The sequence below is a fragment of the Halichoerus grypus genome, chromosome 6, assembly GCF_964656455.1.
Source record: "Halichoerus grypus chromosome 6, mHalGry1.hap1.1, whole genome shotgun sequence".
In the NCBI taxonomy this organism is placed as follows: domain Eukaryota; kingdom Metazoa; phylum Chordata; class Mammalia; order Carnivora; family Phocidae; genus Halichoerus; species Halichoerus grypus.
The window spans coordinates 96,273,054-96,294,877 of NC_135717.1; the positions used below are offsets into that span (position 1 = coordinate 96,273,054).

Below are 21,824 nucleotides of genomic sequence, written 5' to 3' on the forward strand. Positions count from 1 at the left end.
AAAGGAAATAATTAGACAAAAAGAATAAGCTTAAGAGGAAAATCTCATCTCTAAAAATATTGTTAAAAAAAAAAGTTGAATCACCATATTGTACATGTGAAACTAATAGAACACTATATTAATTATACTGGAATTAAATTTTTTTTAAAAAAAAGGATCGTGATTGTTTTCTAGTCAACCTCTCTTGACTATTGTTAATCTGGGAAGCATTTCAGGTTTTCTGACTACAGAATTCTGACTCCCTGATGATACAGGGCAGGGGTGAGCAAACTATACCCTACAGGTCAAATCCATCCTGCATCTGTTTTGTAAATAATCAAGTTTTATTGGAACACAGCCACACTCACTTATTTGCACACTGTCAATGGCTGTTTTCATGCTACAATGGCAAAGCTGAGTAGTTATTAGCAAAGACTAAATTATTATTTACCTGTGTCTTCTGGTCATTTACAAAAAAAAATTTGTTGACCCTTGATCTAAAAGAATCTCTAAATCAGTGGGTCTCAATGGAAGTACTACTGACACTTACGCTGGAACAAGTCTTCATTGTACAGAGTTGTCCTTTGCTGTATACAACAATCAGCATTTATAGTCCCCAACCAGTATCTTCCTCACCCCAATCATTATGACAGAAAATTTTCATTTTAAACCTTCCTTATAGACAGCACCACCCCACCACGTTGAGAATCTTCTGCCTTAGACAAAAATGATAACACATAAGCCAAATCCAGTCAACCAAAGTGTTTTGTTGAATCACACTCAGTTTTTTAAAAAATGTATGAGCCTAAATTCCTTTAGATCAGGATCAGCAAACTCCTTTTTTTGGTAAACAAAGATAGAAACTATATGGCTAGAGCATGGAATATTTACTATCCAGCCTTTTACAGAAAAAGTTTGCCAACATTTGCTTTACACAGTCCTCAATACTCCCTATTTAATTATACTGAATTATTTTATTTATATAAATGGTCTGGCCTCTGCAGACATTTGCATGAGACCCCAGCACAGGTCAATCTTTCCTACTATACTTTTCCTTTCTATACTATGTTGCTAATAATAAGCATAATTGGATTATCAGGTATAATAATGGGTTTTAAGCATTTCCCAAAGAATAAGTAAAAATTCCATAAATACCCATTTTACGCTTTAAATATATAGTGCCTAAAGATCTGAAATAAGTTTAGTTTACATTACTAACTTGAATTTCATATTAAGACAGTATAAATAAAATATTAGGAATCGCTAAATAGATTAAAGCTTCAGATTTTCATAGTCATCTCTGATAGTAAAAATTACCATAAGAAAAAAAAAATCACCATAGCAAAAAATGTATGTTAAACAAATCCACTAGAATATTTTCAAATCAAATGAAAACATATAGGTAAAAGATAAAAAGCTCCATAAGAACTATTCATTGATTCATACTTACTCCTTCATTTCTTTGGATGGGGAATTACATGCAGGAAGGAATGCTGCTGGGCTACTTAGTTTATCCAGTGTACACGCTGTTCCTATGGCTCGTACCACTAACCCAGATTCGCCTTCCAGATCAAAACACTGTAAGTACCCAACAACTGCATTTCCTCTCATTTCAAGCACTTTCAAGCCAATCTTCCTCTGCAGTTCACCTACAAAAAAAAGGAAGAAAACTCATTCTGCTTCAGGTCTTCACATTACATAATATAAAGTTGGATATAGTAGCAATAAAAAAAAAAGTCAAAAAATCACAGATTTTTAAAACTTGAAAAGAACCTAAAAGATTATCTGCTCCAGCCTCCTAATTTCAGGGAGGTAAGACATTACTAGTTGCATTTTACAGATGTGGCAAATTAAGATTCACTCATTCATGCATTCATTTACCAAATAATTTTTGGTTGTGTACTATGTGCCTGGCATTCTTCCTTTCTTCTAAGTGCTAGAAATACAGAGGTGAACAAAAAAGATATATTATTTAATATATTAAATATAACATTTTATATTATATTAAGTATAAATATATTTATACTGATTTATAAATATTAAACTGTAATTGATATATTTATTAATATAAATGTATTTATATTTTATAGTTAAAACCATATATTTATTATACATAAGTATAACGTATTTATATTTATTAAATATAACATTTATACTTATTTATTGTCTGATATACATATGTGAGTATATATACATATATATACACACACATATATACATATAAAATTTAAAATGATAAACAAGTTCTTCAAAGAAAAATAAAGAAAAGTAATGGGGTAAGAATGGCAGGGAGAAGTACAGGGAGCTAAAACAAGTTGTCAGAGAAGGACTATGAAAAGGCAACAAAAGGGGCACCTGGGTGGCTCAGTCGTTAAGCGTCTGCCTTCAGCTCAGGTCATGGTCCCAGGGTCCTGGGATCGAGCCCCAGATCGGGCTCCCTGCTCAGCAGGAAGCCTGCTTCTCCCTCTCCCACTCCCCCCTGCTTTTGTTCCCTCTCTTGCTATGTCTCTATCTGACAAATAAATAAATAAAATCTTAAAAAAAAAAAAAGAAAAAAGAAAAGGCAACAAAAAACAATAGAGGGATTACGTAAGCTCTGACTACAAATAAATGCTAGAGGAAGGAAAACTAGAACCCAGTTTCCTACTTCCTTGCTCAGGGTTCTTTCCACTATGCCACTTCATGAGCACAAATTCCTTTTACTACCTAGTTAAGAAGGAAGTATAAGCTTCTGGTTCAGATTTCCTCTTATAAGATGGCAATGTGTGTATGTTCAGGAAGATGGGGCCAGGGTAGAGAATCAGTCATATATAATTCATAGCCTTCACTGTAAAATTTCAGGTAGCATGTCAAAAGGAAGTGAAAATGTAACAGTGTTAAGTAAATCAGTAATGAAGTTATTTTTTTTAAATACCTGACATTAAAGAAATGAGTCTCTGTCTGGCCTCATTTGATGCCCTTGGTGTACGAATTCGATCAATCCATTGATATTCTGGGTCTTCATTGACCACAAGCTCTTCTACAAAACCATGAATTATTACAGCTCTATAGCACTTTGGAATAGATGTTGCTGTTAAAAGAAATTGTCTATTATACTTTTATTTATCACAAGGTTAAATTCAATTTTTAAAAAATGTACAATTAAGTTCTTACCTTTTGGATACATAATACAAGAAGACTTTTTAGTGTGCTAATTTCAATGTAATTATAATAGTCATACTTCCAATCAGTCTTCTAAATTCCATATTATTCTTAGAAATAATCATTTTCTTTAATGAGACCTCGTTTTTCTCATAGTAAACATAGTAGATAGAAATTGTATTTTTATAATTTCGAAAACAGCCATAGACAATCTTAAATAGCATTCAATACAAAGTTTAAAAAAAATCAGAATCAGGGCGCCTGGGTGGCTCAGTCGTTAAGCATCTGCCTTCGGCTCAGGTCATGGTCCCAGGGTCCTGGGATCGAGTCCCACATCGGGCTCCCTGCTCTGCGGGAAGCCTGCTTCTCCCTCTCCCACTCCCCCTGCTTGTGTTCCTGCTCTCGCTATGTCTCTCTCTGTCAAGAAAATAAATAAAATCTTTAAAAAAAAAAAAAAAATCAGAATCAATGTCAGCTAGGTAATCATTATAAAAATAGGTACAAAGTGGGTAGTAAATACAAAAAACTTTATTCAAAGCCCTTTGAAAAAGTTCTTTTGTACAACATATAGTGCAGTCTTAAAAATCAAACCATTACCTTTCTGACATAATCTGAGGAGTCATATAGCCCTGCAATTTCGAATAATCCATGGCCATATGGCCAACTGGTTCAGTAGTCACTATACTATTTAACAAACTCATTTAATATAAATAACACCAAATGTCATTAGATTTAAAATAAGATCTAGTTGGGGGTGCCTGGTTGGCTCAGTTGGTTAGGCAACTGCCTTCAGCTCAGGTCATGATCTCAGGGTCATGGGATCGAGCCCCGTGTCGGGCTCCCTGCTCGGTGGGAAGCCTGCTTCTCCCTCTCCCACTCCCCCTGCTTGTGTTACCTCTCTCTCTGTCTCTCTCTCTCTCTCTGTCAATTAAATAAATAAAATCTTAAAAAAAATAAAATAAGATCTAGTCGGATTCAAAAAGGGGATAACCTATAGAAAAACAAACAAAACAACAAAAAAACAAACAAACAAAAAAACAAAGGGAGAACCTAAGAACATCTACACCAAATTAGTCTCTAAGACATCCATGCCTTAAAGCTAACTCAACTACTTAGGAGTTTTCAACCCTATTAATCCAGGCTGGCTGTGACTGCCTACATCTGCCCAATGCCAGCCCATATTTCATGGCACTTGAGGGACTGTACCTGTAGATACCTATTTAAGTTTGGATAGCATCACAATGTTTGGCTATAGTGCTCTGCTCCTATCTTAACAACATCTACTAAATTACCACTGAAGGAGAGTCTGACTGGCTCAGTCAGCGGAGCATATGACTCTTGGATCTCAGGACTGTGGGTTCGAGCCCCATGTTAGATTAGAGATTACTTAAAAATAAAGTCTTTAAAAATAAATAAATAAAAATAAAGGTAAAAAAATAAAATATCAGTGGATTTTTCTTTTTTGACAGTTATACAAAGTTCAATATAGTCGTATCTTTCACATATTCACAAGGCAACTTGTTCTAATTTATAGAAGAAAAATTTAATAGGCAATAAAATATTCATTGCTGTGAAATAAGATAAATATGTGAAAATTATTTTAGAGCTTTTATTTAAAATTATTTTAGAGTTTTTCACGGAGATTGACCTACCGGTAGAAGAGGAAAACCTACAGGGTACCTGGGTGGTCCCTTCAGTTAAGGGTCCAACTCTTGGTTTCTGCTCAGGTCATGACCTCAAGGGTCCTGGGACCAAGCCCCACATCAGGCTCCTTGCTTAGTGGGGAGTCTGCTTGAAGATTCTCTCCCTCTGCCCCTCCCCCCATGTGCATGTTCTCCCTCTCTCTCTCAAATAAATAAATAAATCTTTAAAAAAAAAAAAAAAAGAAGGGCGCCTGAGTGGCTCAGTCGTTGAGCATCTGCATTCGGCTCAGGTCATGATCTCAGGGTCCTGGGATCGAGCCTCGCATTGGGCTCCCTGCTTGGCGGGAAGCCTGCTTCTCCCTCTCCCACTCCCCCTGCTTGTGTTCCCTCTCTTGCAGTGTCTCTCTCTGTCAAATAAATAAATAAAATCTTAAGAAAAAAAAAAAGAAGAGCAAAACCTGCATTAGATGAGTGCTGCAAGCTTCTCCGTAAGTTGATGTCTGATAATAATGCTTTTTAAGGCCACTGGAGACTTCTGCAAAATACACATGTCCACCCACCACAAATAGCTCCGTATCTGTATTACCTAATTTTAGATGGCCCATTTGAATTTGAATCTGAATTTGTCTGATTTGAATTTGAATTAAGTCTGATTATATCATACATGTAGTCATCGAATTTGTTCTCCCAAATGTAGATATTAGAGAGAGTGGGATTTGTTTTCATTGATTACGAAAGTACAAGCCCATCTCCCCCTATGTTGTTGCTGACTACTGACAACCAGCTGACATCAAGTTAGCACAGGCTACTGTTCAGATACAGTGCATCACCTAACTGTTTTATAATATCATGCTTACACATGAGCAATGCAACAAGGCAGTGATTTTCTTTCAGCATGTGGCCTAGATGAACTGTGGACGTCTCCTATTCACCATACAGTATAGGTAGGTTTGGGTATATTCCCTTAGTTGTTTGGTTTTCAGTTAGGACTGTAGCAAATGCTATCACATTTTGCATTTCCAGACCACAGTCACTCCGATCTCATTTCTCTAAGGATGAATTAATTTGTAGCATTCCTGCAAAACACATTCCACCTTCATTTTCAAACTTGTTTCCAGTCATTCTCAGATATTTCAGAGTTGTATTGTTATGTAGTGCTTTTACAATCAATTCTCCACCTTTGGGCCCAATATTACTAACATAAGATTTAAGTAAACAAGATTAAGTTGTTTCATTAATACATGGATTCTTCTTTAAAATTCGGGAAAAAATCCAAAATCTTCAGTCACTCTTTCTACCAGCAATAAGCAAATAAGTTACCAGCAATGTTTAATGTGATTCCTTCCAGAGTCTGGAGTAGGGGCGAGAGTGCAAGGCAGAGTAGGGTCATGATAACCATGTACACCTCATGCCCCAATGGACTATTCTAACAAAAATTTCTAAGAACTTGTAAAAAATTAGATTTCATTTACTTTAAAATCAGATAAATAGTCCCCAGAGCTACGGTAATTGTTTCTGAAAAATTGACAATTTTCTCTTTGGCATTAAAACCAAAGTATGATAGATTTTCCATTAGCGTTCTGAAATATTAATTTGATTCCCTATATTTAACAATTAAATTTCCTGTTAAATGAGAAATAAAATGCATTTACTTACTGCAAAAGAATTTGACTCCACATGATGACTGCCTAAATCGATTTAAATCATTGAAGAGGTCTACTTTGACAACTACATTGATTTCCCCACGGATACCTAAAATTTCAAATGGAAAATCAAGTTTTTACCCTTAACAAAATAAAACACAATTAAATAATCCAGCAAATGAATGTCAACTGATGATTTTAAAATATCGTATCAATCATAATAGCAGTGCTAACTTTGTTTCCTAATTATTTTTACTCTAAGTAGTTTATTACATTTTCTGAAGTATACATATATATTATAGAATGAATAAGTCTACTTATTTGAATCAAAACTAACTGCAAAGGAGCCACATTTGAATTGATGACAACAATGATGATGACGGTAACATCTGAGCACAGATAATGTTCTAAATGCCTTACGTGTAGTATCTCATAGCTCTCACACCAACCCAGTAAGGTAATTTCTGTAGTATTATCATCCTCATGTTACAGAGGAAAACATTAAAGTTTAATGAAAGTTAAATAATTTGCATAGTGTCAATAACTAGTTAAGTAGTACAGCCAGGATTAGAAGTCAGATCTTAAATGGTCAACAAATGCCAAGAATCTGATTTAACACGAAAGTTTTATTCTTTTTCTTTTTTTAAAGATTTTATTTATTCATTTGACAGAGAGAGAGACACAGCGAGAGAGGGAACACAAGAGAGGGAGAAGCAGGCTTCCCGCTGAGCAGGAAGCCTGATGCGGGGTCCCAGGACCCTGGGATCATGACCTGAGCTGAGACAGACGCTTAACGACTAAGCCACCCAAGCGCCCACACAAAAGTTTTATTCTTTTCAATGAATATATTAAGTTAAAATGAGCTAAGAAATTCCAAAAATTAGGGTTTTTCAGAACATGTCCTAATAAATAAAAATGACCCAGTCTCTATCTCTAACATTTACCAAATATTTTTACTGGACTGTCCTGATTGCATGTCAATCAAATTCAGAGTTACAGAAAGCCTTCTAAGAAGAGTGACTTGCTCATTTACCCATTGAAATAATGAGATTATGTCCTAACAAAGGGTCCATAAACATATTAAACCAACTATAAACAGTATTTAGTATAAAGTATTTGGAAAATTCATTCCTGCCTACTGCTATTGCCTTTAATCTAAGTCCAGATTATTTCTCCAGTGGCACGTTTTATTGGTAATATACTATGGGACTGGATTTTATTTCCTGACTACAAAAATAATATACTTATGTTGTATATTACAACATTTTATTGTTGTACAGAAAATACAGAAAAATACAGAAAATACAGAAATACAGAAATACAGAAAAAAGCAAAAGAGGAAAAATAGGATTACAGTCCAGAAATAAAACTATCCAAGAATAAATATTTTATCGGAATGCCTGGGTGGTTAAGCGTCCAACTCTTGGTTTCAGGTCAAGTCATGATCTCAGGGTCCTGAGATCCAGCCCCGTAGGGCTCTGTGCTCAGCAGGGAGTCTGCTTGAGATTCTCTCCCTCTGCCCCTCCTCACACTCTCTCTCTCTAAAATAAATAAATAAATCTTTTTTTTTAAAAAAAGAATAAACATTTTATCATGTATTCTGCCAATTTATCACATGATATCACATATATGCAATTCTTTTCTTTCTAAACAAATATATAATCATCCTATAATAATGTTTTATAATCTGAATTTTACAAAATTTTACAATTTTACAAATCATACACATTTCCTTATGCCACTCTACTCTAAAAACATGCATTTTATTCTGGCTGCATAATTCATGGTCTATATATGCTCTAATTTATTTAAGTAAATCTTCCTTTCCAATTTATTTTACCATTGTAAATATTAATAAATAATAATAGAATGTGTCACAATAAATATACTTTTGCATAAATCTCAGTTTATTATTCTTATAATAAACAACTAGCAACAGGATTGCCAGGTCAGAAATGGAAAATAGGCAGAAAGATTAGGCTAGACTACAGAGAGAAACATTTGCCAGTTCCTTATGGGTCCATTTGCCATTCTAAAAAGATGGCATATTTTCAGGCTGGCAGTTCTCAAACTTTCTGATGACATAACCACTTTTACAATCTTAAAAATTATTGAGAACTTCAAGGAGTTTTTGTTTATATGCATCATATATCAATATTTACCATGTTATAATTAAAATTAAAATTGAGAGGGACACCTGGGTGGCTCAGTCGGTTGGGCCTCTGACTTCAGCTCAGGTCCTGATATCAGGGTCCTGGGATCGGACTCTCCACTCAGTGGGGAGTCTGTTTCTCCCTCTCCCTCTGCCCCTCCCCACTGCTCACTCTCTCTCTCTCCCTCTCTCTTCCTCTCTCTATAATAAATAAAATCTTTTTAAAAATTTAAAAATTAAAAATTTATATTAAAATTGAGAATGAAAATTAAAATTAAAGCTGAGAATTTTAAAAAATATTTATTACTATAAACGTTTTTATAAAAATAACTATATTCTGAAAAACAAAAAAACTAGTAATAAGAATAGCACTTACATTTTTGTAGTTCTCTATAATGTCTAGCTTCATGGAATACTGTTAGATTCTATTTCTGTTCTGCATTCAATGTGTGGTAATATTATACATCATAAAACCTCTAGAAAACTCCACTGTATTTGTAAGATTATTTTTAAATAATGCATTTACTTACTATATTGTACAAATTTAACAGGGATTACTTCAAATTATATACTCCTTACCATGTATAGTATCATAAATTGGAAACCATCCTGAGATGACTGTTGCAGCCTCACTGTAGAGTAAAGGATCAATATCAATGTACACTTTACCAATGGCATCATTTGCACTGTAAGTGTCATGGTCAAGAACTGTGATCTGCAGAGGTTCATCCTGTAAATCTTCATCATCCACCTAAAAGTACACCTTAAAATTAAATCTTTTAATTTTTAAGTCTTCATTACCATAAACATATACATATACCAAATGTAAAAGATTACTTATTTCTAGAAAAAAAACTTACAGATTTATCTCTAAGCACAAAGGTAAAGGAATTAACACACACACACACAAGTTATAACCCCTTTTTCTATAAAAGATGCCAAATTTCTAAGGAAAAGAAGTACAGTTCGGGGCGCCTGGGTGGCTCAGTTGGTTGGGTGTCCAGCTCTTGACCTTAGCTCAGGTCTTGATCTCAGGGTCGTGAGTTCAGGCCGTGTTGGGCCTCATGTTTAATTTCTTTTTCTACATATTATCCTGTGTCAGGCCCATGTTTAATTTCTTTTTCTACATATTATCCTGTATTTTACTAGTCTACTTATAATATCCAGTAAAAATGAGTCCAAACATTATCTACAGGAGAGCAAGGATGCTAATGAGCACCATGATACCATCATTTCTAAAGACAATTTCACAGAATAAAACTATAGGAAAAACTAATATATTATTGGTGTAAAAAAAAAAAAATAAACTAAAGTTCATGAATTAAGTAAGTGAAATAAATGTTTCTTCTCTCTCCTTTTACTTTCTATCAATTACTTATCACATGGCAAGCACTAGCCTAAAAGAGGGACTACAATGGAGAATGCAGTGAACTAAATGTCTCTGTGCCCTGAAAATCTGTATATGGAAGTCCTAATCCCCAATATGATGGTATTTGGAGATGGAATCTTAGGGAGGTAATTAAGTCAAAAGGGTGGAGTCCTCTCAAATGGGATTGGTATCCTTGCAAGTAAAGACGGGGAGAGACGATCTCTCTCCCCTCTATGAAAGGACAAGCAAGAAGATCACTATCTACAGGCCAGAAAGAGGGATCTCAGCAAAACAAAACCATGATAGTACCCTATCTCAGAATTCCCAGCATCCAGAAATGTCAGAAATAAAAGGCTATTGTTTAAGCCACCCACTCTACAGTATTCTGTTACAGCAGGCCAAACTGACTAAGGCAAAGAAGGAGGCAAAAAAAGATTTTTCCCTTTGGAAGACATGTTCATTATTTCGGATATGGAATACCATATCTTATGGATACCATATCATCCTCCAATTTGCCAGTACTCCTCATCAAATGTAGTGGCTAGATGGAACACAATATTACAGATATTTGTAAGGATGGAATATAAAAGGATTATTTCCTGTAACTTAAATACTATACTTTTTAAATGTAGTCTATGAATGTTTGTCATTACAGCAGATATACCATACTGTTCATTAAGACAGTTTGTGGTTAACTAAAATCTCTGTATTTTCCTTACATATGCTTTGGTCAAGTGATATCTCTGCAAACCTATATACTTTGGTTAATTTTTTAAACTTAATTATTAAATATTATGCCTTTCTCCATTCCATTTAATTCCTTGTTGATTTTAGACTAATAATCTAACCTCTGAAGATTATTTTAAGAATTAAAGTAGAAGGAATTATTGTTTTTTTTACCTTTATTAATGTTTAACTCTAAATTTTTTTTTGTTGTTTTAATTTTATTATGTTAGTCACCATACAATACATCATTGGTTTTTGATGTGGTGATCCACGACCCATCATTTTCGTATAACACCCAGTACTCCATGCAGTACGTGCCCTCCTTAACACCCATCACCGGGCTAACCAATCCCCCCTCCCCACTCCCTTCTAAAACCCTGTTTGTTTCTCAGGTCCATAGTCTCTCATGGTTCATCTCTCCCTCCAAATCCCCCGCCCATTTTTCCCTTCCTTCTCCTAATGTCCTCCATGCTATTTCTTATGTTCCACAAATAAGTGAAAACATACGATAATTGACTTTCTCTGCTTGACTTATTTCACTTAGCATAATCTCCTCCAGTCCCATCCATGTTGATATAAAAGTTGGGTATTCATCCTTTCTGATGGCTGAGTAATATTTCATTGTATATATGGACCACATCTTCTTTATCCATTCATCTATTGAAAGGCATCTCGGCTCTTTCCACAGTTTGGCTATTGCAGACATTGCTATGAACATTGGGGTGCATATGGCCCTTCTTTTCACTACATCTGTGTCTTTGGGGTAAATACCCAGTAGTGCAACTGCTCGGTCATAGGGTAGCTCTATTTTTAAATTTTTGAGGAACCTCCACACTGTTTTCCAAAGTGACTGTACCAACTTGCATTCCCACCAACAGTGTAAGAGGGTTCCCCTTTCTCCACAACCTCTCCAGCATCTGTTGTTTCTTTCCCTGTACATTTTTGCCATTCTAACTGGTGTGACGTGGTATCTCAATGTGGTTTTGATTTGAATTTCCCTGATGGCCAATGATGATGAACATTTTTTCATGTGTCTGTTAGCCATTTGTATGTCTTCTTCAGAGAAGTGTCTTTTCATATCTTCTGCCCACTTTTCGACTTATTTGTTTTTTGGGTGTTGAGTTTGAGAAGTTCTTTATAGATCTTGGATACCAGCCCTTTATCTGTAGTGTCATTTGCAAATATCTTCTCCCATTCTGTGGGTTGCCTCTTTGTTTTGTTGACTGTTTCCTTTGCTGTGCAGAAGCTTTTTATCTTGATGAAGTCCCAAAAGTTCACTTTTGCTTTTGTTTCACTAGCCTTTGGAGATGTATCTTGAAAGAAGTTGCTGTGGGCAATGTCAAAGAGGTTACTGCCTATGTGCTCCTCTAGGATTTTGATGGATTCCTGTCTCACATTGAGGTCTTTCAACCACTTTGAGTTTATCTTTGTGAATGGTGTTAGAGAACGGTCGAGTTTCATTCTTCTGCATGTCACTGTCCAATTTTCCCAGCACCATTTATTGAAGAGACTGTCTTTTTTCCATTGCATGTTTTTTCCTGCTTTGTCAAAGATTATTTGACTGTAGAGTTGAGGGTCCATATCTGGGTTCTCTATTTTGTTCCATTGGTTATATGTCTGTTTCTGTGCCAGTACCATGCTGTCTTGGTGATCACAGCTTTGTAATATAGCTTGAAATCGGGGAACGTGATGCCCCCAGCTTTGTTTTTCTTTTTCAACATTTCCTTGGCAATTCGGGGTCTTTTCTGATTCCATACAAATTTTAGGATTGTTTGTTCCACCACTTTGAAAAATGTCATTGGAATTTTGATCGGGATGGCATTGAAGGTATAGATTGCTCTGGGTAGCATAGACATTTTAACAATGTTTATTCTTCCGATCCATGAGCATGGAATATTTTTCCATCTTTTTGTGTCTTCTTCAATTTCTTTCATGAGTGTTTTGTAGTTCCTAGAGTATAGATCCTTTACCTCTTTGGTCAGGTTTATTCCGAGGTATCTTATGGTTTTTGGTGCTATTGTAAATGGAATCGTTTCTCTAATTCCTCTTTCTACAGTTGCGTTGTTAGTGTATAAGAAAGCAAATGATTTCTGTGCATTGATTTTGTATCCTGCCACATTACTGAATTGCTGGATGAGTTCTAGTAATTTGGGGGTGGAGTCTTTTGGGTTTTCCACATAAAGTATCATGTCGTCTGCGAAAAGAGACAGTTTGACTTCTTCTTTCCCAATTTGAATACCTTTTATTTCTTTTTGTTGTCTGACTGCTGTTGCTAGGACTTCTAATACTATGCTGAACAATAGTGGCGAGAGTGGGCATCCTTGACGTGTTCCTGATCTTAAGGGAAAGGCTCTCAGCTTTTCCCCATTGAGGATGATATTCGCTGTGGGTTTTCATAGATGGATTTTATGAACTTGAGGAATGTTCCCTCTATCCCTATACTCTGAAGAGTTTTAATCAGGAAAGGATGTTGTATTTTGTCAAGTGCTTCTTCTGCATCAATTGAGAGGACCATATGGTTCTTCTCCCTCCTCTTATTAATGTGTTCTATCACATCGATTGATTTGCGAATGTTGAACCACCCTTGCATCCCGGAGATAAATCCCACTTGGTCGTGGTGGATGATCCTTTTAATGTATTGTTGGATCCTATTAGCTAGGATTTTGTTGAGGATTTTGGAATCCATATTCATCAGGGATATCAGTCTGAAATTCTCCTTTTTGATGGGGTCTTTGCCTGGTTTGGAGATTAAGGTAATGCTGGCCTCATAGAATGAGTTTGGAAGCTTTCCTTCTGTTTCTATTTTTTGACACAGCTTCAGGAGAATAGGTATTATTTCTTCTTTGAATGTTTGGTAGAATTCCCCAGGGAATCCATCAGGCCCTGGACTCTTGTTTTTTGGGAGGTTTTTGATCACTGCTTCAATCTCGTTCCTGGTTATTGGCCTGTTCAGGTTGTCAATTTCTTCCTGTTTCAATCTTGGCAGCTTATAGGTTTCCAGGAAGGCCTCCATTTCATCCAGATTGCTCAGTTTATTGGCATATAGTTGTTGATAATAATTTCTAATAATTGTTTCTATTTCCTTGGTGTTAGTCGTGATCTCTCCGCTTTCATTCATAATTTTATTAATTTGGGTCCTTTCTCTTTTCTTCTGGATAAGTCTGGCCAGTGGTTTATCGATCTTATTAATTCTTTCAAAGAACCAACTTCTAGTTTCATTGATCTGATCTACTGTGTTTCTGGTTTCTGATTCATTGATTTCTGCTCTAATTTTAATTATTTCTTTTCTAATGCGTGGTTTAGGCGTCATTTGTTGCTTTTTCTCTAGTTCTTTAAGGTGTAGAGTTAGTTGGTGAATTCAGGATTTTTCTATTTTTTTGAGTGAGGCTTGGATGGCTATGTATTTCCCCCTTAGGTCCGCCTTTGCAGTATCCCATAGGTTTTGGACCGATGTGTTTTCGTTCTCATTGATGTCCATGAATTGTTTAAGTTCTTCTTTGATTTCCTGATTGACCCAAACATTCTTGAGCAGAGTGGTCTTTAGCTTCCAAGGGTTTGAATTTCTGCCAAATTTTTTCTTGTGGTTGAGTTCCAGTTTTAAAGCATTGTGGTCTGAGAATATGCAGGGAATAATCTCAATCTTTTGGTATCGGTTGAGACCTGATTTGTGACCCAGTATGTGGTCTATTCTGGAGAAAGTTCCATGTGAGCTCGAGAAGAATGGGTATTCTGTTGTTTTAGGGTGGAATGTTCTGTAAATATCTATGAGGTCCATCTGATCCAGTGTATCATTCAAAGCTCTTGTTTCCTTGTTGATTTTCTGCTTAGATGATCTGTCCATTGCAGAGAGTGGAGTATTGAGGTCTCCTACAATTAACGTATTGTTACCAATATGACTCTTTATTTTGGTTAACAGTTGGCTTATGTAGATGGCTGCTCCCATGTTGGGGGCATAGATATTTACAATTGTTAGATCTTCTTGTTGGATAGACCCTTTAAGAATGATATAGTGTCCTTCTGTGTCTCTAATTACAGACTTTAGTTTAAAATCTAATTTGTCTGATATAAGAATTGCTACCCCAGCTTTCTTTTGAGGTCCGCTGGCACAGAATATGGATCTCCATCCCTTCACTTTCAGTCTGGATGTATCTTTAGGTTCAAAATGAGTCTCTTGTAGGCAGCATATGGATGGGTCCTGTCTTTTTATCCAAACTGCAACCCTGTGCCGTTTTATGGGAGCGTTTAGGCCATTCACGTTGAGGGTGATTATTGAAAGATATGAATTAATTGTCATCATGTTGCCTGTGAAGACGTTGTTTTTATAGATTGTCCCTGTAAATTTCTGTTGTATATCACTCTTGGGGTCTCTCTCCTTTTATAGAACCCCCCTTAATATTTCTTGCAGGGCCAGCTTAGTGGTCACATATTCTTTCAGTTTCTGCCGGTCGTGGAAGCTCTGCATCTCTCCATCCATTCTATTTTTTTTTTTTTTTAAAGATTTTATTTATTTATTTGAGAGAGAGAGAGAATGAGAGACACAGAGCATGAGAAGGAGGAGGGTCAGAGGGAGAAGCAGACTCCCCGCCAAGCAGGGAGCCCAATGCGGGACTCGATCCGGGGACTCCAGGATCATGACCTGAGCCGAAGGCAGTCGCTTAACCAACTGAGCCACCCAGGCGCCCTCTCCATCCATTCTAAATGAAAGCCTTGCCGGATAAAGTATTCTTGGATGCATGTTCTTCTCATTTAGTACCCTGAATATGTCTTGCCAGGCCTTTCTGGCTTGCCAGGTCTCTGTGGATAGGTCTGACGTTATTCTGATGTTCCTCCCTCTGTACGTAAGGAATCTCTTCCCCCTAACTGCCCTTAAGATGGTTTCCTTGGTTCTAAGATTTGCAAGTTTTACTATTACATGCCGGGGTGTTGGCCTGTTTTCCTTGATCTTGGGAGGGGTCCTCTCTGCCTCTAGGACACGAATGTTTGTTTCATTCCCCAGATTAGGGAAGTTCTCAGCTACGATTTGCCCAAATACATCTTCTAGTCCTCTCCCTCTCTCCACTCCCTCTGGGATTCCAATTATTCTGACATTGGAATGCTTCATGGTGTCACTTATTTCTCTGATTCTATTTTCATGGATTCTGAGTTGTTTTTCCCTGGCCTCCTCTTTTCCCCTTTTATCTATTATATTTATCTACAATATTATATTGTCTTCCAGGTCGCTTCTTCGTTCTTCTGCCTCAGTTACCCTAGCTGTTAGATTATCTAGATTGGATTGGATCTCATTGATAGCATTTTTAAGTTCTGCCAATTCAGCTTTCATTTCTGCCCTTAGAGACTCTATGTTGCCATTAATTGATTTCTCCATTCTAGCCATTGTCTTCACAATTGCTAGCCTGAATTCCATCTCCGACATCTTGGTTATATCTGCATCCATTTGTAAATCTGCAGCATAAGTCATAATCTCTGAGTCTTTTCTATTTTGGGGGCTCCTCCTCCTAGTCCTTCTGTTGATGGGTGTTTGAGGGAATGTATAGAGTCCAAATTATTGACCAGAACCCAAGCAAGATGCACCTGTTTTCTTGGGACCTTAGGGTTGCTGGCCCCTTGTTTTCCCAGCCTGTCTTCTGCAGGAGGGGCCTGCCGCACTGTTACTCAGGCAACCCTGTTGGGCGGAGTTGCCCTGCCCCCCTGTGGTGGGGGATGAGCCCAGCGGGAATCAGTTTTGGGGGCTTTTGTGCTCTGGCAGCTTTCCCTGGCTGCTTTCCGCGTCTCTTCTGCGAGTCAGAGCAGAAGAAACCGTTTCCAACCCTCTGTCTCAGAGCAGAGAGACCGCAGTCTGTTCTTCAGTGAGCTCTCCAGGCCACACCGTCTCCGTTTCTGTCCGTGCTGCTATAAACTGCAGCGGCCTGGGTTTGTGCGCCCCTCCGCAACACTCCCAGTCCTACCTCCATGTCAGAGCACGTCCCTGCCCTTTGTGCTTCTAAAACTGCCAGCTGCTCCCAGTTCGTGTGCGCGCGACCCCGCCGCTCCGGGTTCCTGCCCCGGGGGCTGCCCTAGAGTCCTTTCTCCGCAGCTACCGGTCTGCGAGTCTGTGCCCGTCCCCAGCGCGCGAGGCTGTCACTCACCGGCGGTGTAGGATCCCCACGGCCAGGCACCCTCCTGCTGCCGTTTATTCTCCGATATCTGCCCACGGAATCACGGCTCCCCGCTTTGTACCTCAAAACCAACCGCCTGCCTTATTCTGCTTGTAGAGATCCAGATCTTCTTACATCTCAGGTTGGTTTCATGGGTGCTCAGAGTGGTCTGGTAGATATCCAGCTCAATTCCGGGGACCAGTTGAAATAGGGTCCCCTACTCCTCCGCCATCTTTCCCCCCTCCCCGGAATTATTGTTGATATCACTGATGTAATAATGTGACTGGATGATTTGTTTTCAAAAAAGGGGATACCTCTCTATAAGAGAGACATAATTAAAAATTTATGGATGAAATTGCATAATATTTTGAATTTGCCTTAAAATATTCCTGCCACCCCACCCTCCAAGTAGGGAGTGGTGTAACAGATAAAACAAGAATAGCACAACATATAGGTAAAAGTAAAGGTAAATGATGGATAAGTAACCTGTCCACTTTTATGCATATTTGAAAATTTCCATAGTGAAATGTTAAAATAATCATTTTGATTTCCAAGCCATTGTAAATCATATGTCATCAATGGCATTCCATACTATGGCATTACCTATATATTTAGTAAAAGGCAAAGAGTCATAAACTAAGCCATTAACCGCTGCTCCAAAGACATGCCTTCAATTTTTACCTCCATTAATAACATGTTTTGTGTCCACTATTTAACCTCCTACACATTTACCTATGAGTACCCTCATCTTCTGTACTGGTACACTAAGGTATTCCTTCCCTGACACTATAGGTCTCCATAGCAACTAAATGACTAGAATTGTTTATGATATATATAGATAGCTAATAATACAAATAATCTAAGAAAAATTCAGGAATTAATTTTAATTAATTTTAACAAAATAATTAAGGATATTTCATAGATTTAATTGAGCCAGTATCAAATCATGAAATAATATAAATTTTCTCATAAATGTCTTAAGTGTTTAAAAATGTTAGTTGCACAGCAATTTGTCCAGTTAAAAGACTAAATTTCCCACCCTCCTTTGTAACTACTGAGATATAAGCATAAATCATTAACATAGAACTAGATAGGATAGGGAAAAATTTCTCAAAACAGGGCTTGCTCAGCTGAAAAATATATATTAACTCATCACCACCTCTCCTGCTTTTTCTTCCAGGCCTAGAACACTGATGTGATTACTGGAACTCCAACTGCTAACTTGGAGGCTAATGTGACCATGAATATTGGAAGCCACAGGCTACGGATGATGGAGAAGACAAAAGGATCCTAGGTTCCAAATGATTACATGGAGCTTCCAAAGTCTCATTATACTGCCTGGCCCAGTATTTCTTTTATATAAAAGAAAACTAAACATCCATTTGTTCATGATATTTGAGAGTTTACAACATATAAACTAATGCTAATTGCAACTGACAAACAAGTTTAAAAAAGTATATAATTAATGTTAACTATAAACACAAAGTTTAAGAACATCTGTCACACAAAATACACTATTATTAGAAGTACTAGCCAAAATAGTAAACTTAGTAAATTTTAAGGGAAATGGCTGGTAACTTTAGTTGCTAAATCTCATTAACATTATAAAAATCCCGGGGTGCCTGGGTGGCTCAGTTGTTAAGCGTCTGCCTTCGGCTCAGGTCATGATCCCAGCGTCCTGGGATCAAGCCCCACATCAGACTCCCCGCTCGGCGGGAGGCCTGCTTTTCCCTCTCCCACTCCCCCTGTTTGTGTTCCCTCTCTCGCAGTCTCTCTCTTTCTGTCAAATAAATAAATAAAATCTTTTAAAAAAAATTACAAAAATCCCTTATTTCAGAAAAGTAAGTACAAATATATTATCTTTTAAAGTTACCTAAGCTACCTGAGTACTTTGCAGCTTTAAAAATTCTGGTGCATCATCAATAAAATGAAATTAATATTCTTAAATATTAATGTCCTACTATCATGAAAATTACTAATAAGATACCCCAACTTAAAAATGAGCAAGGAACTTGAACAGTTTTCCAAAGAAGACATACAAATAGCCAATAAACACATGAAAAGAGGCTCAACATGACTAGTCAATAGGGAAATGCAAATCAAAACCAATGACATATCACATCACATCTACATTTTCCACATTAAGCTAATCACCAAGTCCTGTGAAGTCTACCTCCATAATGTCATCTCTAAATATCTTCTTTGGGGAGTTAAAATACGAGATGGCAGTTCAAAGTAAAAGAAAGGCAAATGGTCCTTAACCATAAAAAAGCATTATCATGCTCATTCATGACAAAAATGCATATTAAGATTACATTGCAAACATCACTTCACACCTACTAGGATGGCATGATTTTTTTAAAAAAACAGAAAATAACAAAGCTTGACAAATATGTGGGAAATCAGAATTTTCTCATACATGCTGGTGGGAATGTATAATGGTGTAGCCACTACGGAAAACAGTTTGGCAGTTCCTCAAAAAGCTAAACATACAATTTATCATATGACCCAGCAATTCCATTTCTGGGCATATACTCAAAAGAACTGAAAACAGGTACTTAAACAGATACTTGTACACTAATGTTTACTGCAGTAGTAGTCACAGTAGCCAAAAAGTGAAAACAACCCAAATGTCCATCAACAGATAAATGGATAAACAGAATGTGATACATACATACATACACACACACACACACACACACACACACACACACACACACACAGAGGAATATTATTCAGCCATAAAAAGTAAAGAAATTCTGATACATGATACAACATGGATAAACCTTGAAAACATTATGCTAAGTGAAAGCCAGACACAAAAAGACAAATATAATGATTCCACTTGTGTCTAACACAGGCAAATTCAAGAGACAGGAAGTAGGTTAGATGTTATTAGGGACTAGGAGAAGAGGTGAGGGTTACTGCTGAATGAGTAGTTTCTGTTTGGAGTGATGAAAAAATTTTGGAAATAGTAGTGATGCTTGTACAACATTGTGAAAGTAAGTAATGCAACTGAGTTATACTTATAATTGGTTAAAATGGCATTTTTTAATATATACTTTTGACTACAATTTTTTTAAAAAATTTAATCTGTACACTATCCTTAAGTGGTTTTTGGCATATGCTAAAATCCAGAGAATATTACAGTAATAATAATATAATACTTTAAGAGATTGTTTTTTTTAAACCTGTGTTCTTGCATTCATACACTGTATTTTCTTAACTACAACATTATTTTTTAAAAACTTAATCTTGGTTAAGCAAAAAAGAAAGTATTTTTATGGTGTAGGAAGACTACTATACCTGAAATAAAAGGTACTCCTATCATTCCTGGGGGGAAGGGGTCATGTCAAAAATATATACTAAAAAATGCTGATATTTAAAAACTTACCTTAAGGGGCACCTGGGTGGCTCAGTCAGTTAAGCGTCTTGCCTTCAGCTCAAATCATAATCCCAGGACCCTGGGATCGAGCCCAAGGTTGGGGGGGGGGTCCCTGCTCAGCGGGGAGTCTGTTTATCCCTCTCCTTCTGCCCCTCTTCTGCTTGTGCTCTCTCTCTTGCTCTCTCTCTCAAATAAATACTTTTTAAAAACTTAAAAATTAAAAGCTTACCTCAAATTTAAACCATTCTGAGTTCCACTGAGGGTTGAGGGACTTGAGATACACATCTGTTTTAAAGGTGGTATTTCCAAATTTTACCTAAAAACAAATAAACAATCCAAATATAAACATCAAAAATATGAATAAAAGTAAATTTTGGTATCAGCCAACCAATGGGAAGACTAACCATGGAGGGGAAAAAAAAAAAAAGGCAACTATCCCCTGAAACAAAAGAGAAGAAAGTACAGTCCAGTAAGTTGATAGGCTATACCTTCATGAAAGAAGAGATTACCTACTGCTCTGGTTGACTAGCTCTACACAGAAATTAAAAACAGACTATTTTGTCAATATGAAGGAAGGAGTCAATATAGCCTCCAGAGAACAAAAGCTCAGACAAAAGAGGAATCTTGATGGCAGAGGACCAGCAAGGATAAAATCCGAAGGTAAAAACAGCAGCTGACCCTCCTTTCACCATCTCAGCTTGGGAATCCAGAACTCCAGCCCATTATTGTAAAAACTTAGAAATATCTCCTTGTATTTTCCAGCTTTCCCATTTTGTTATTTTTTTTAATCCCTTATCGGTGCACACATAGTAATTAGCAACAAACCATTATCATTAAGGGCTTTATCTTTGGGGACAATGAAAGGGATTGGATGGGGAGACTATCTTATTTCACAACCAGTCTTGGCAGACACTAAATCACAAAGATCCAAAAATAAATAAGAAGAGAATGAAGAAAGCAGAAAGCAGGCTAAATCCCTGGAACTTGCTTCCAACAAAGAATGGAGATTATAAAATCTGACTGAACTTGAGAAATTGGTCAGGAAGCTTAAGAGCAAAACAGCTGAGAACTACTTCCTAGATGGCCTCACCTTTCCTAAATTTGATGTCTTCCCTATTACCATTATCTTTCCTTACCTCTAAATTCACTAAAGCTTATTCCCTTTAAGACAATTTCCAGCAATAAGAAACAAACTGAGGGTTGCTGGAGGGGAAGGGGGTGAAGGGATGGGGTAACTGGGTGATGGACATTAAGGAGGGCACAATGATGTAATGAGCACTGGGTATATATAAGACTGATGAATCACTAAACTCTACATCTGAAACTAATAATACAGTTATGTTAATTAATTGAATTTAAATTTAAAAAAAGACAATATCTAGCACATAGTTTTATACACTGTAGATTCTTAGGAAATGCTAGTTCAAGCAGATAATCTTATGAAACCTCCTTTCTTTTTTGAAAGAAACCTCCTTCTCCTTTGGTATTATATTTGCTGATTTTCCTGTTTTACCATTTATCCGTCCAAGAAATTTCTAAAAGCAAAATATCCAAAAGAATAACTGCTTTTATCTTCTGTATATTTTTCTAGGTGTTTTATCATTTAATCTGAATTATTAGGCATGGTACCAACCATTTTGGTGCTTAGGCAG

The 21,824-nt window shown here is 36.7% G+C and overlaps 1 protein-coding gene and 1 pseudogene across 18 annotated transcripts in view; both read right to left on the bottom strand.

Annotated features, from left to right (window-relative positions):
• The window catches only part of C2CD5 (C2 calcium dependent domain containing 5), a 100,778-nt gene that overhangs the window by 66,619 nt on the left and 12,335 nt on the right, over positions 1-21,824 (bottom strand). For all 18 annotated transcript variants that reach the window (XM_078075745.1, XM_036119229.2, XM_036119234.2 and 15 more), the window contains exons 3-7: positions 20,402-20,488; positions 9,138-9,309; positions 6,420-6,515; positions 2,894-3,049; positions 1,430-1,628 (exon numbers count right to left, since the gene is read on the bottom strand). In XM_078075745.1, the coding sequence (XP_077931871.1) occupies positions 1,430-1,628; positions 2,894-3,049; positions 6,420-6,515; positions 9,138-9,309; positions 20,402-20,488 (710 nt within the window). The remainder of the gene's footprint in view (positions 1-1,429; positions 1,629-2,893; positions 3,050-6,419; positions 6,516-9,137; positions 9,310-20,401; positions 20,489-21,824) is intronic.
• Positions 4,755-6,336, bottom strand: LOC118552657 (leucine-rich repeat-containing protein 34-like; annotated as a pseudogene).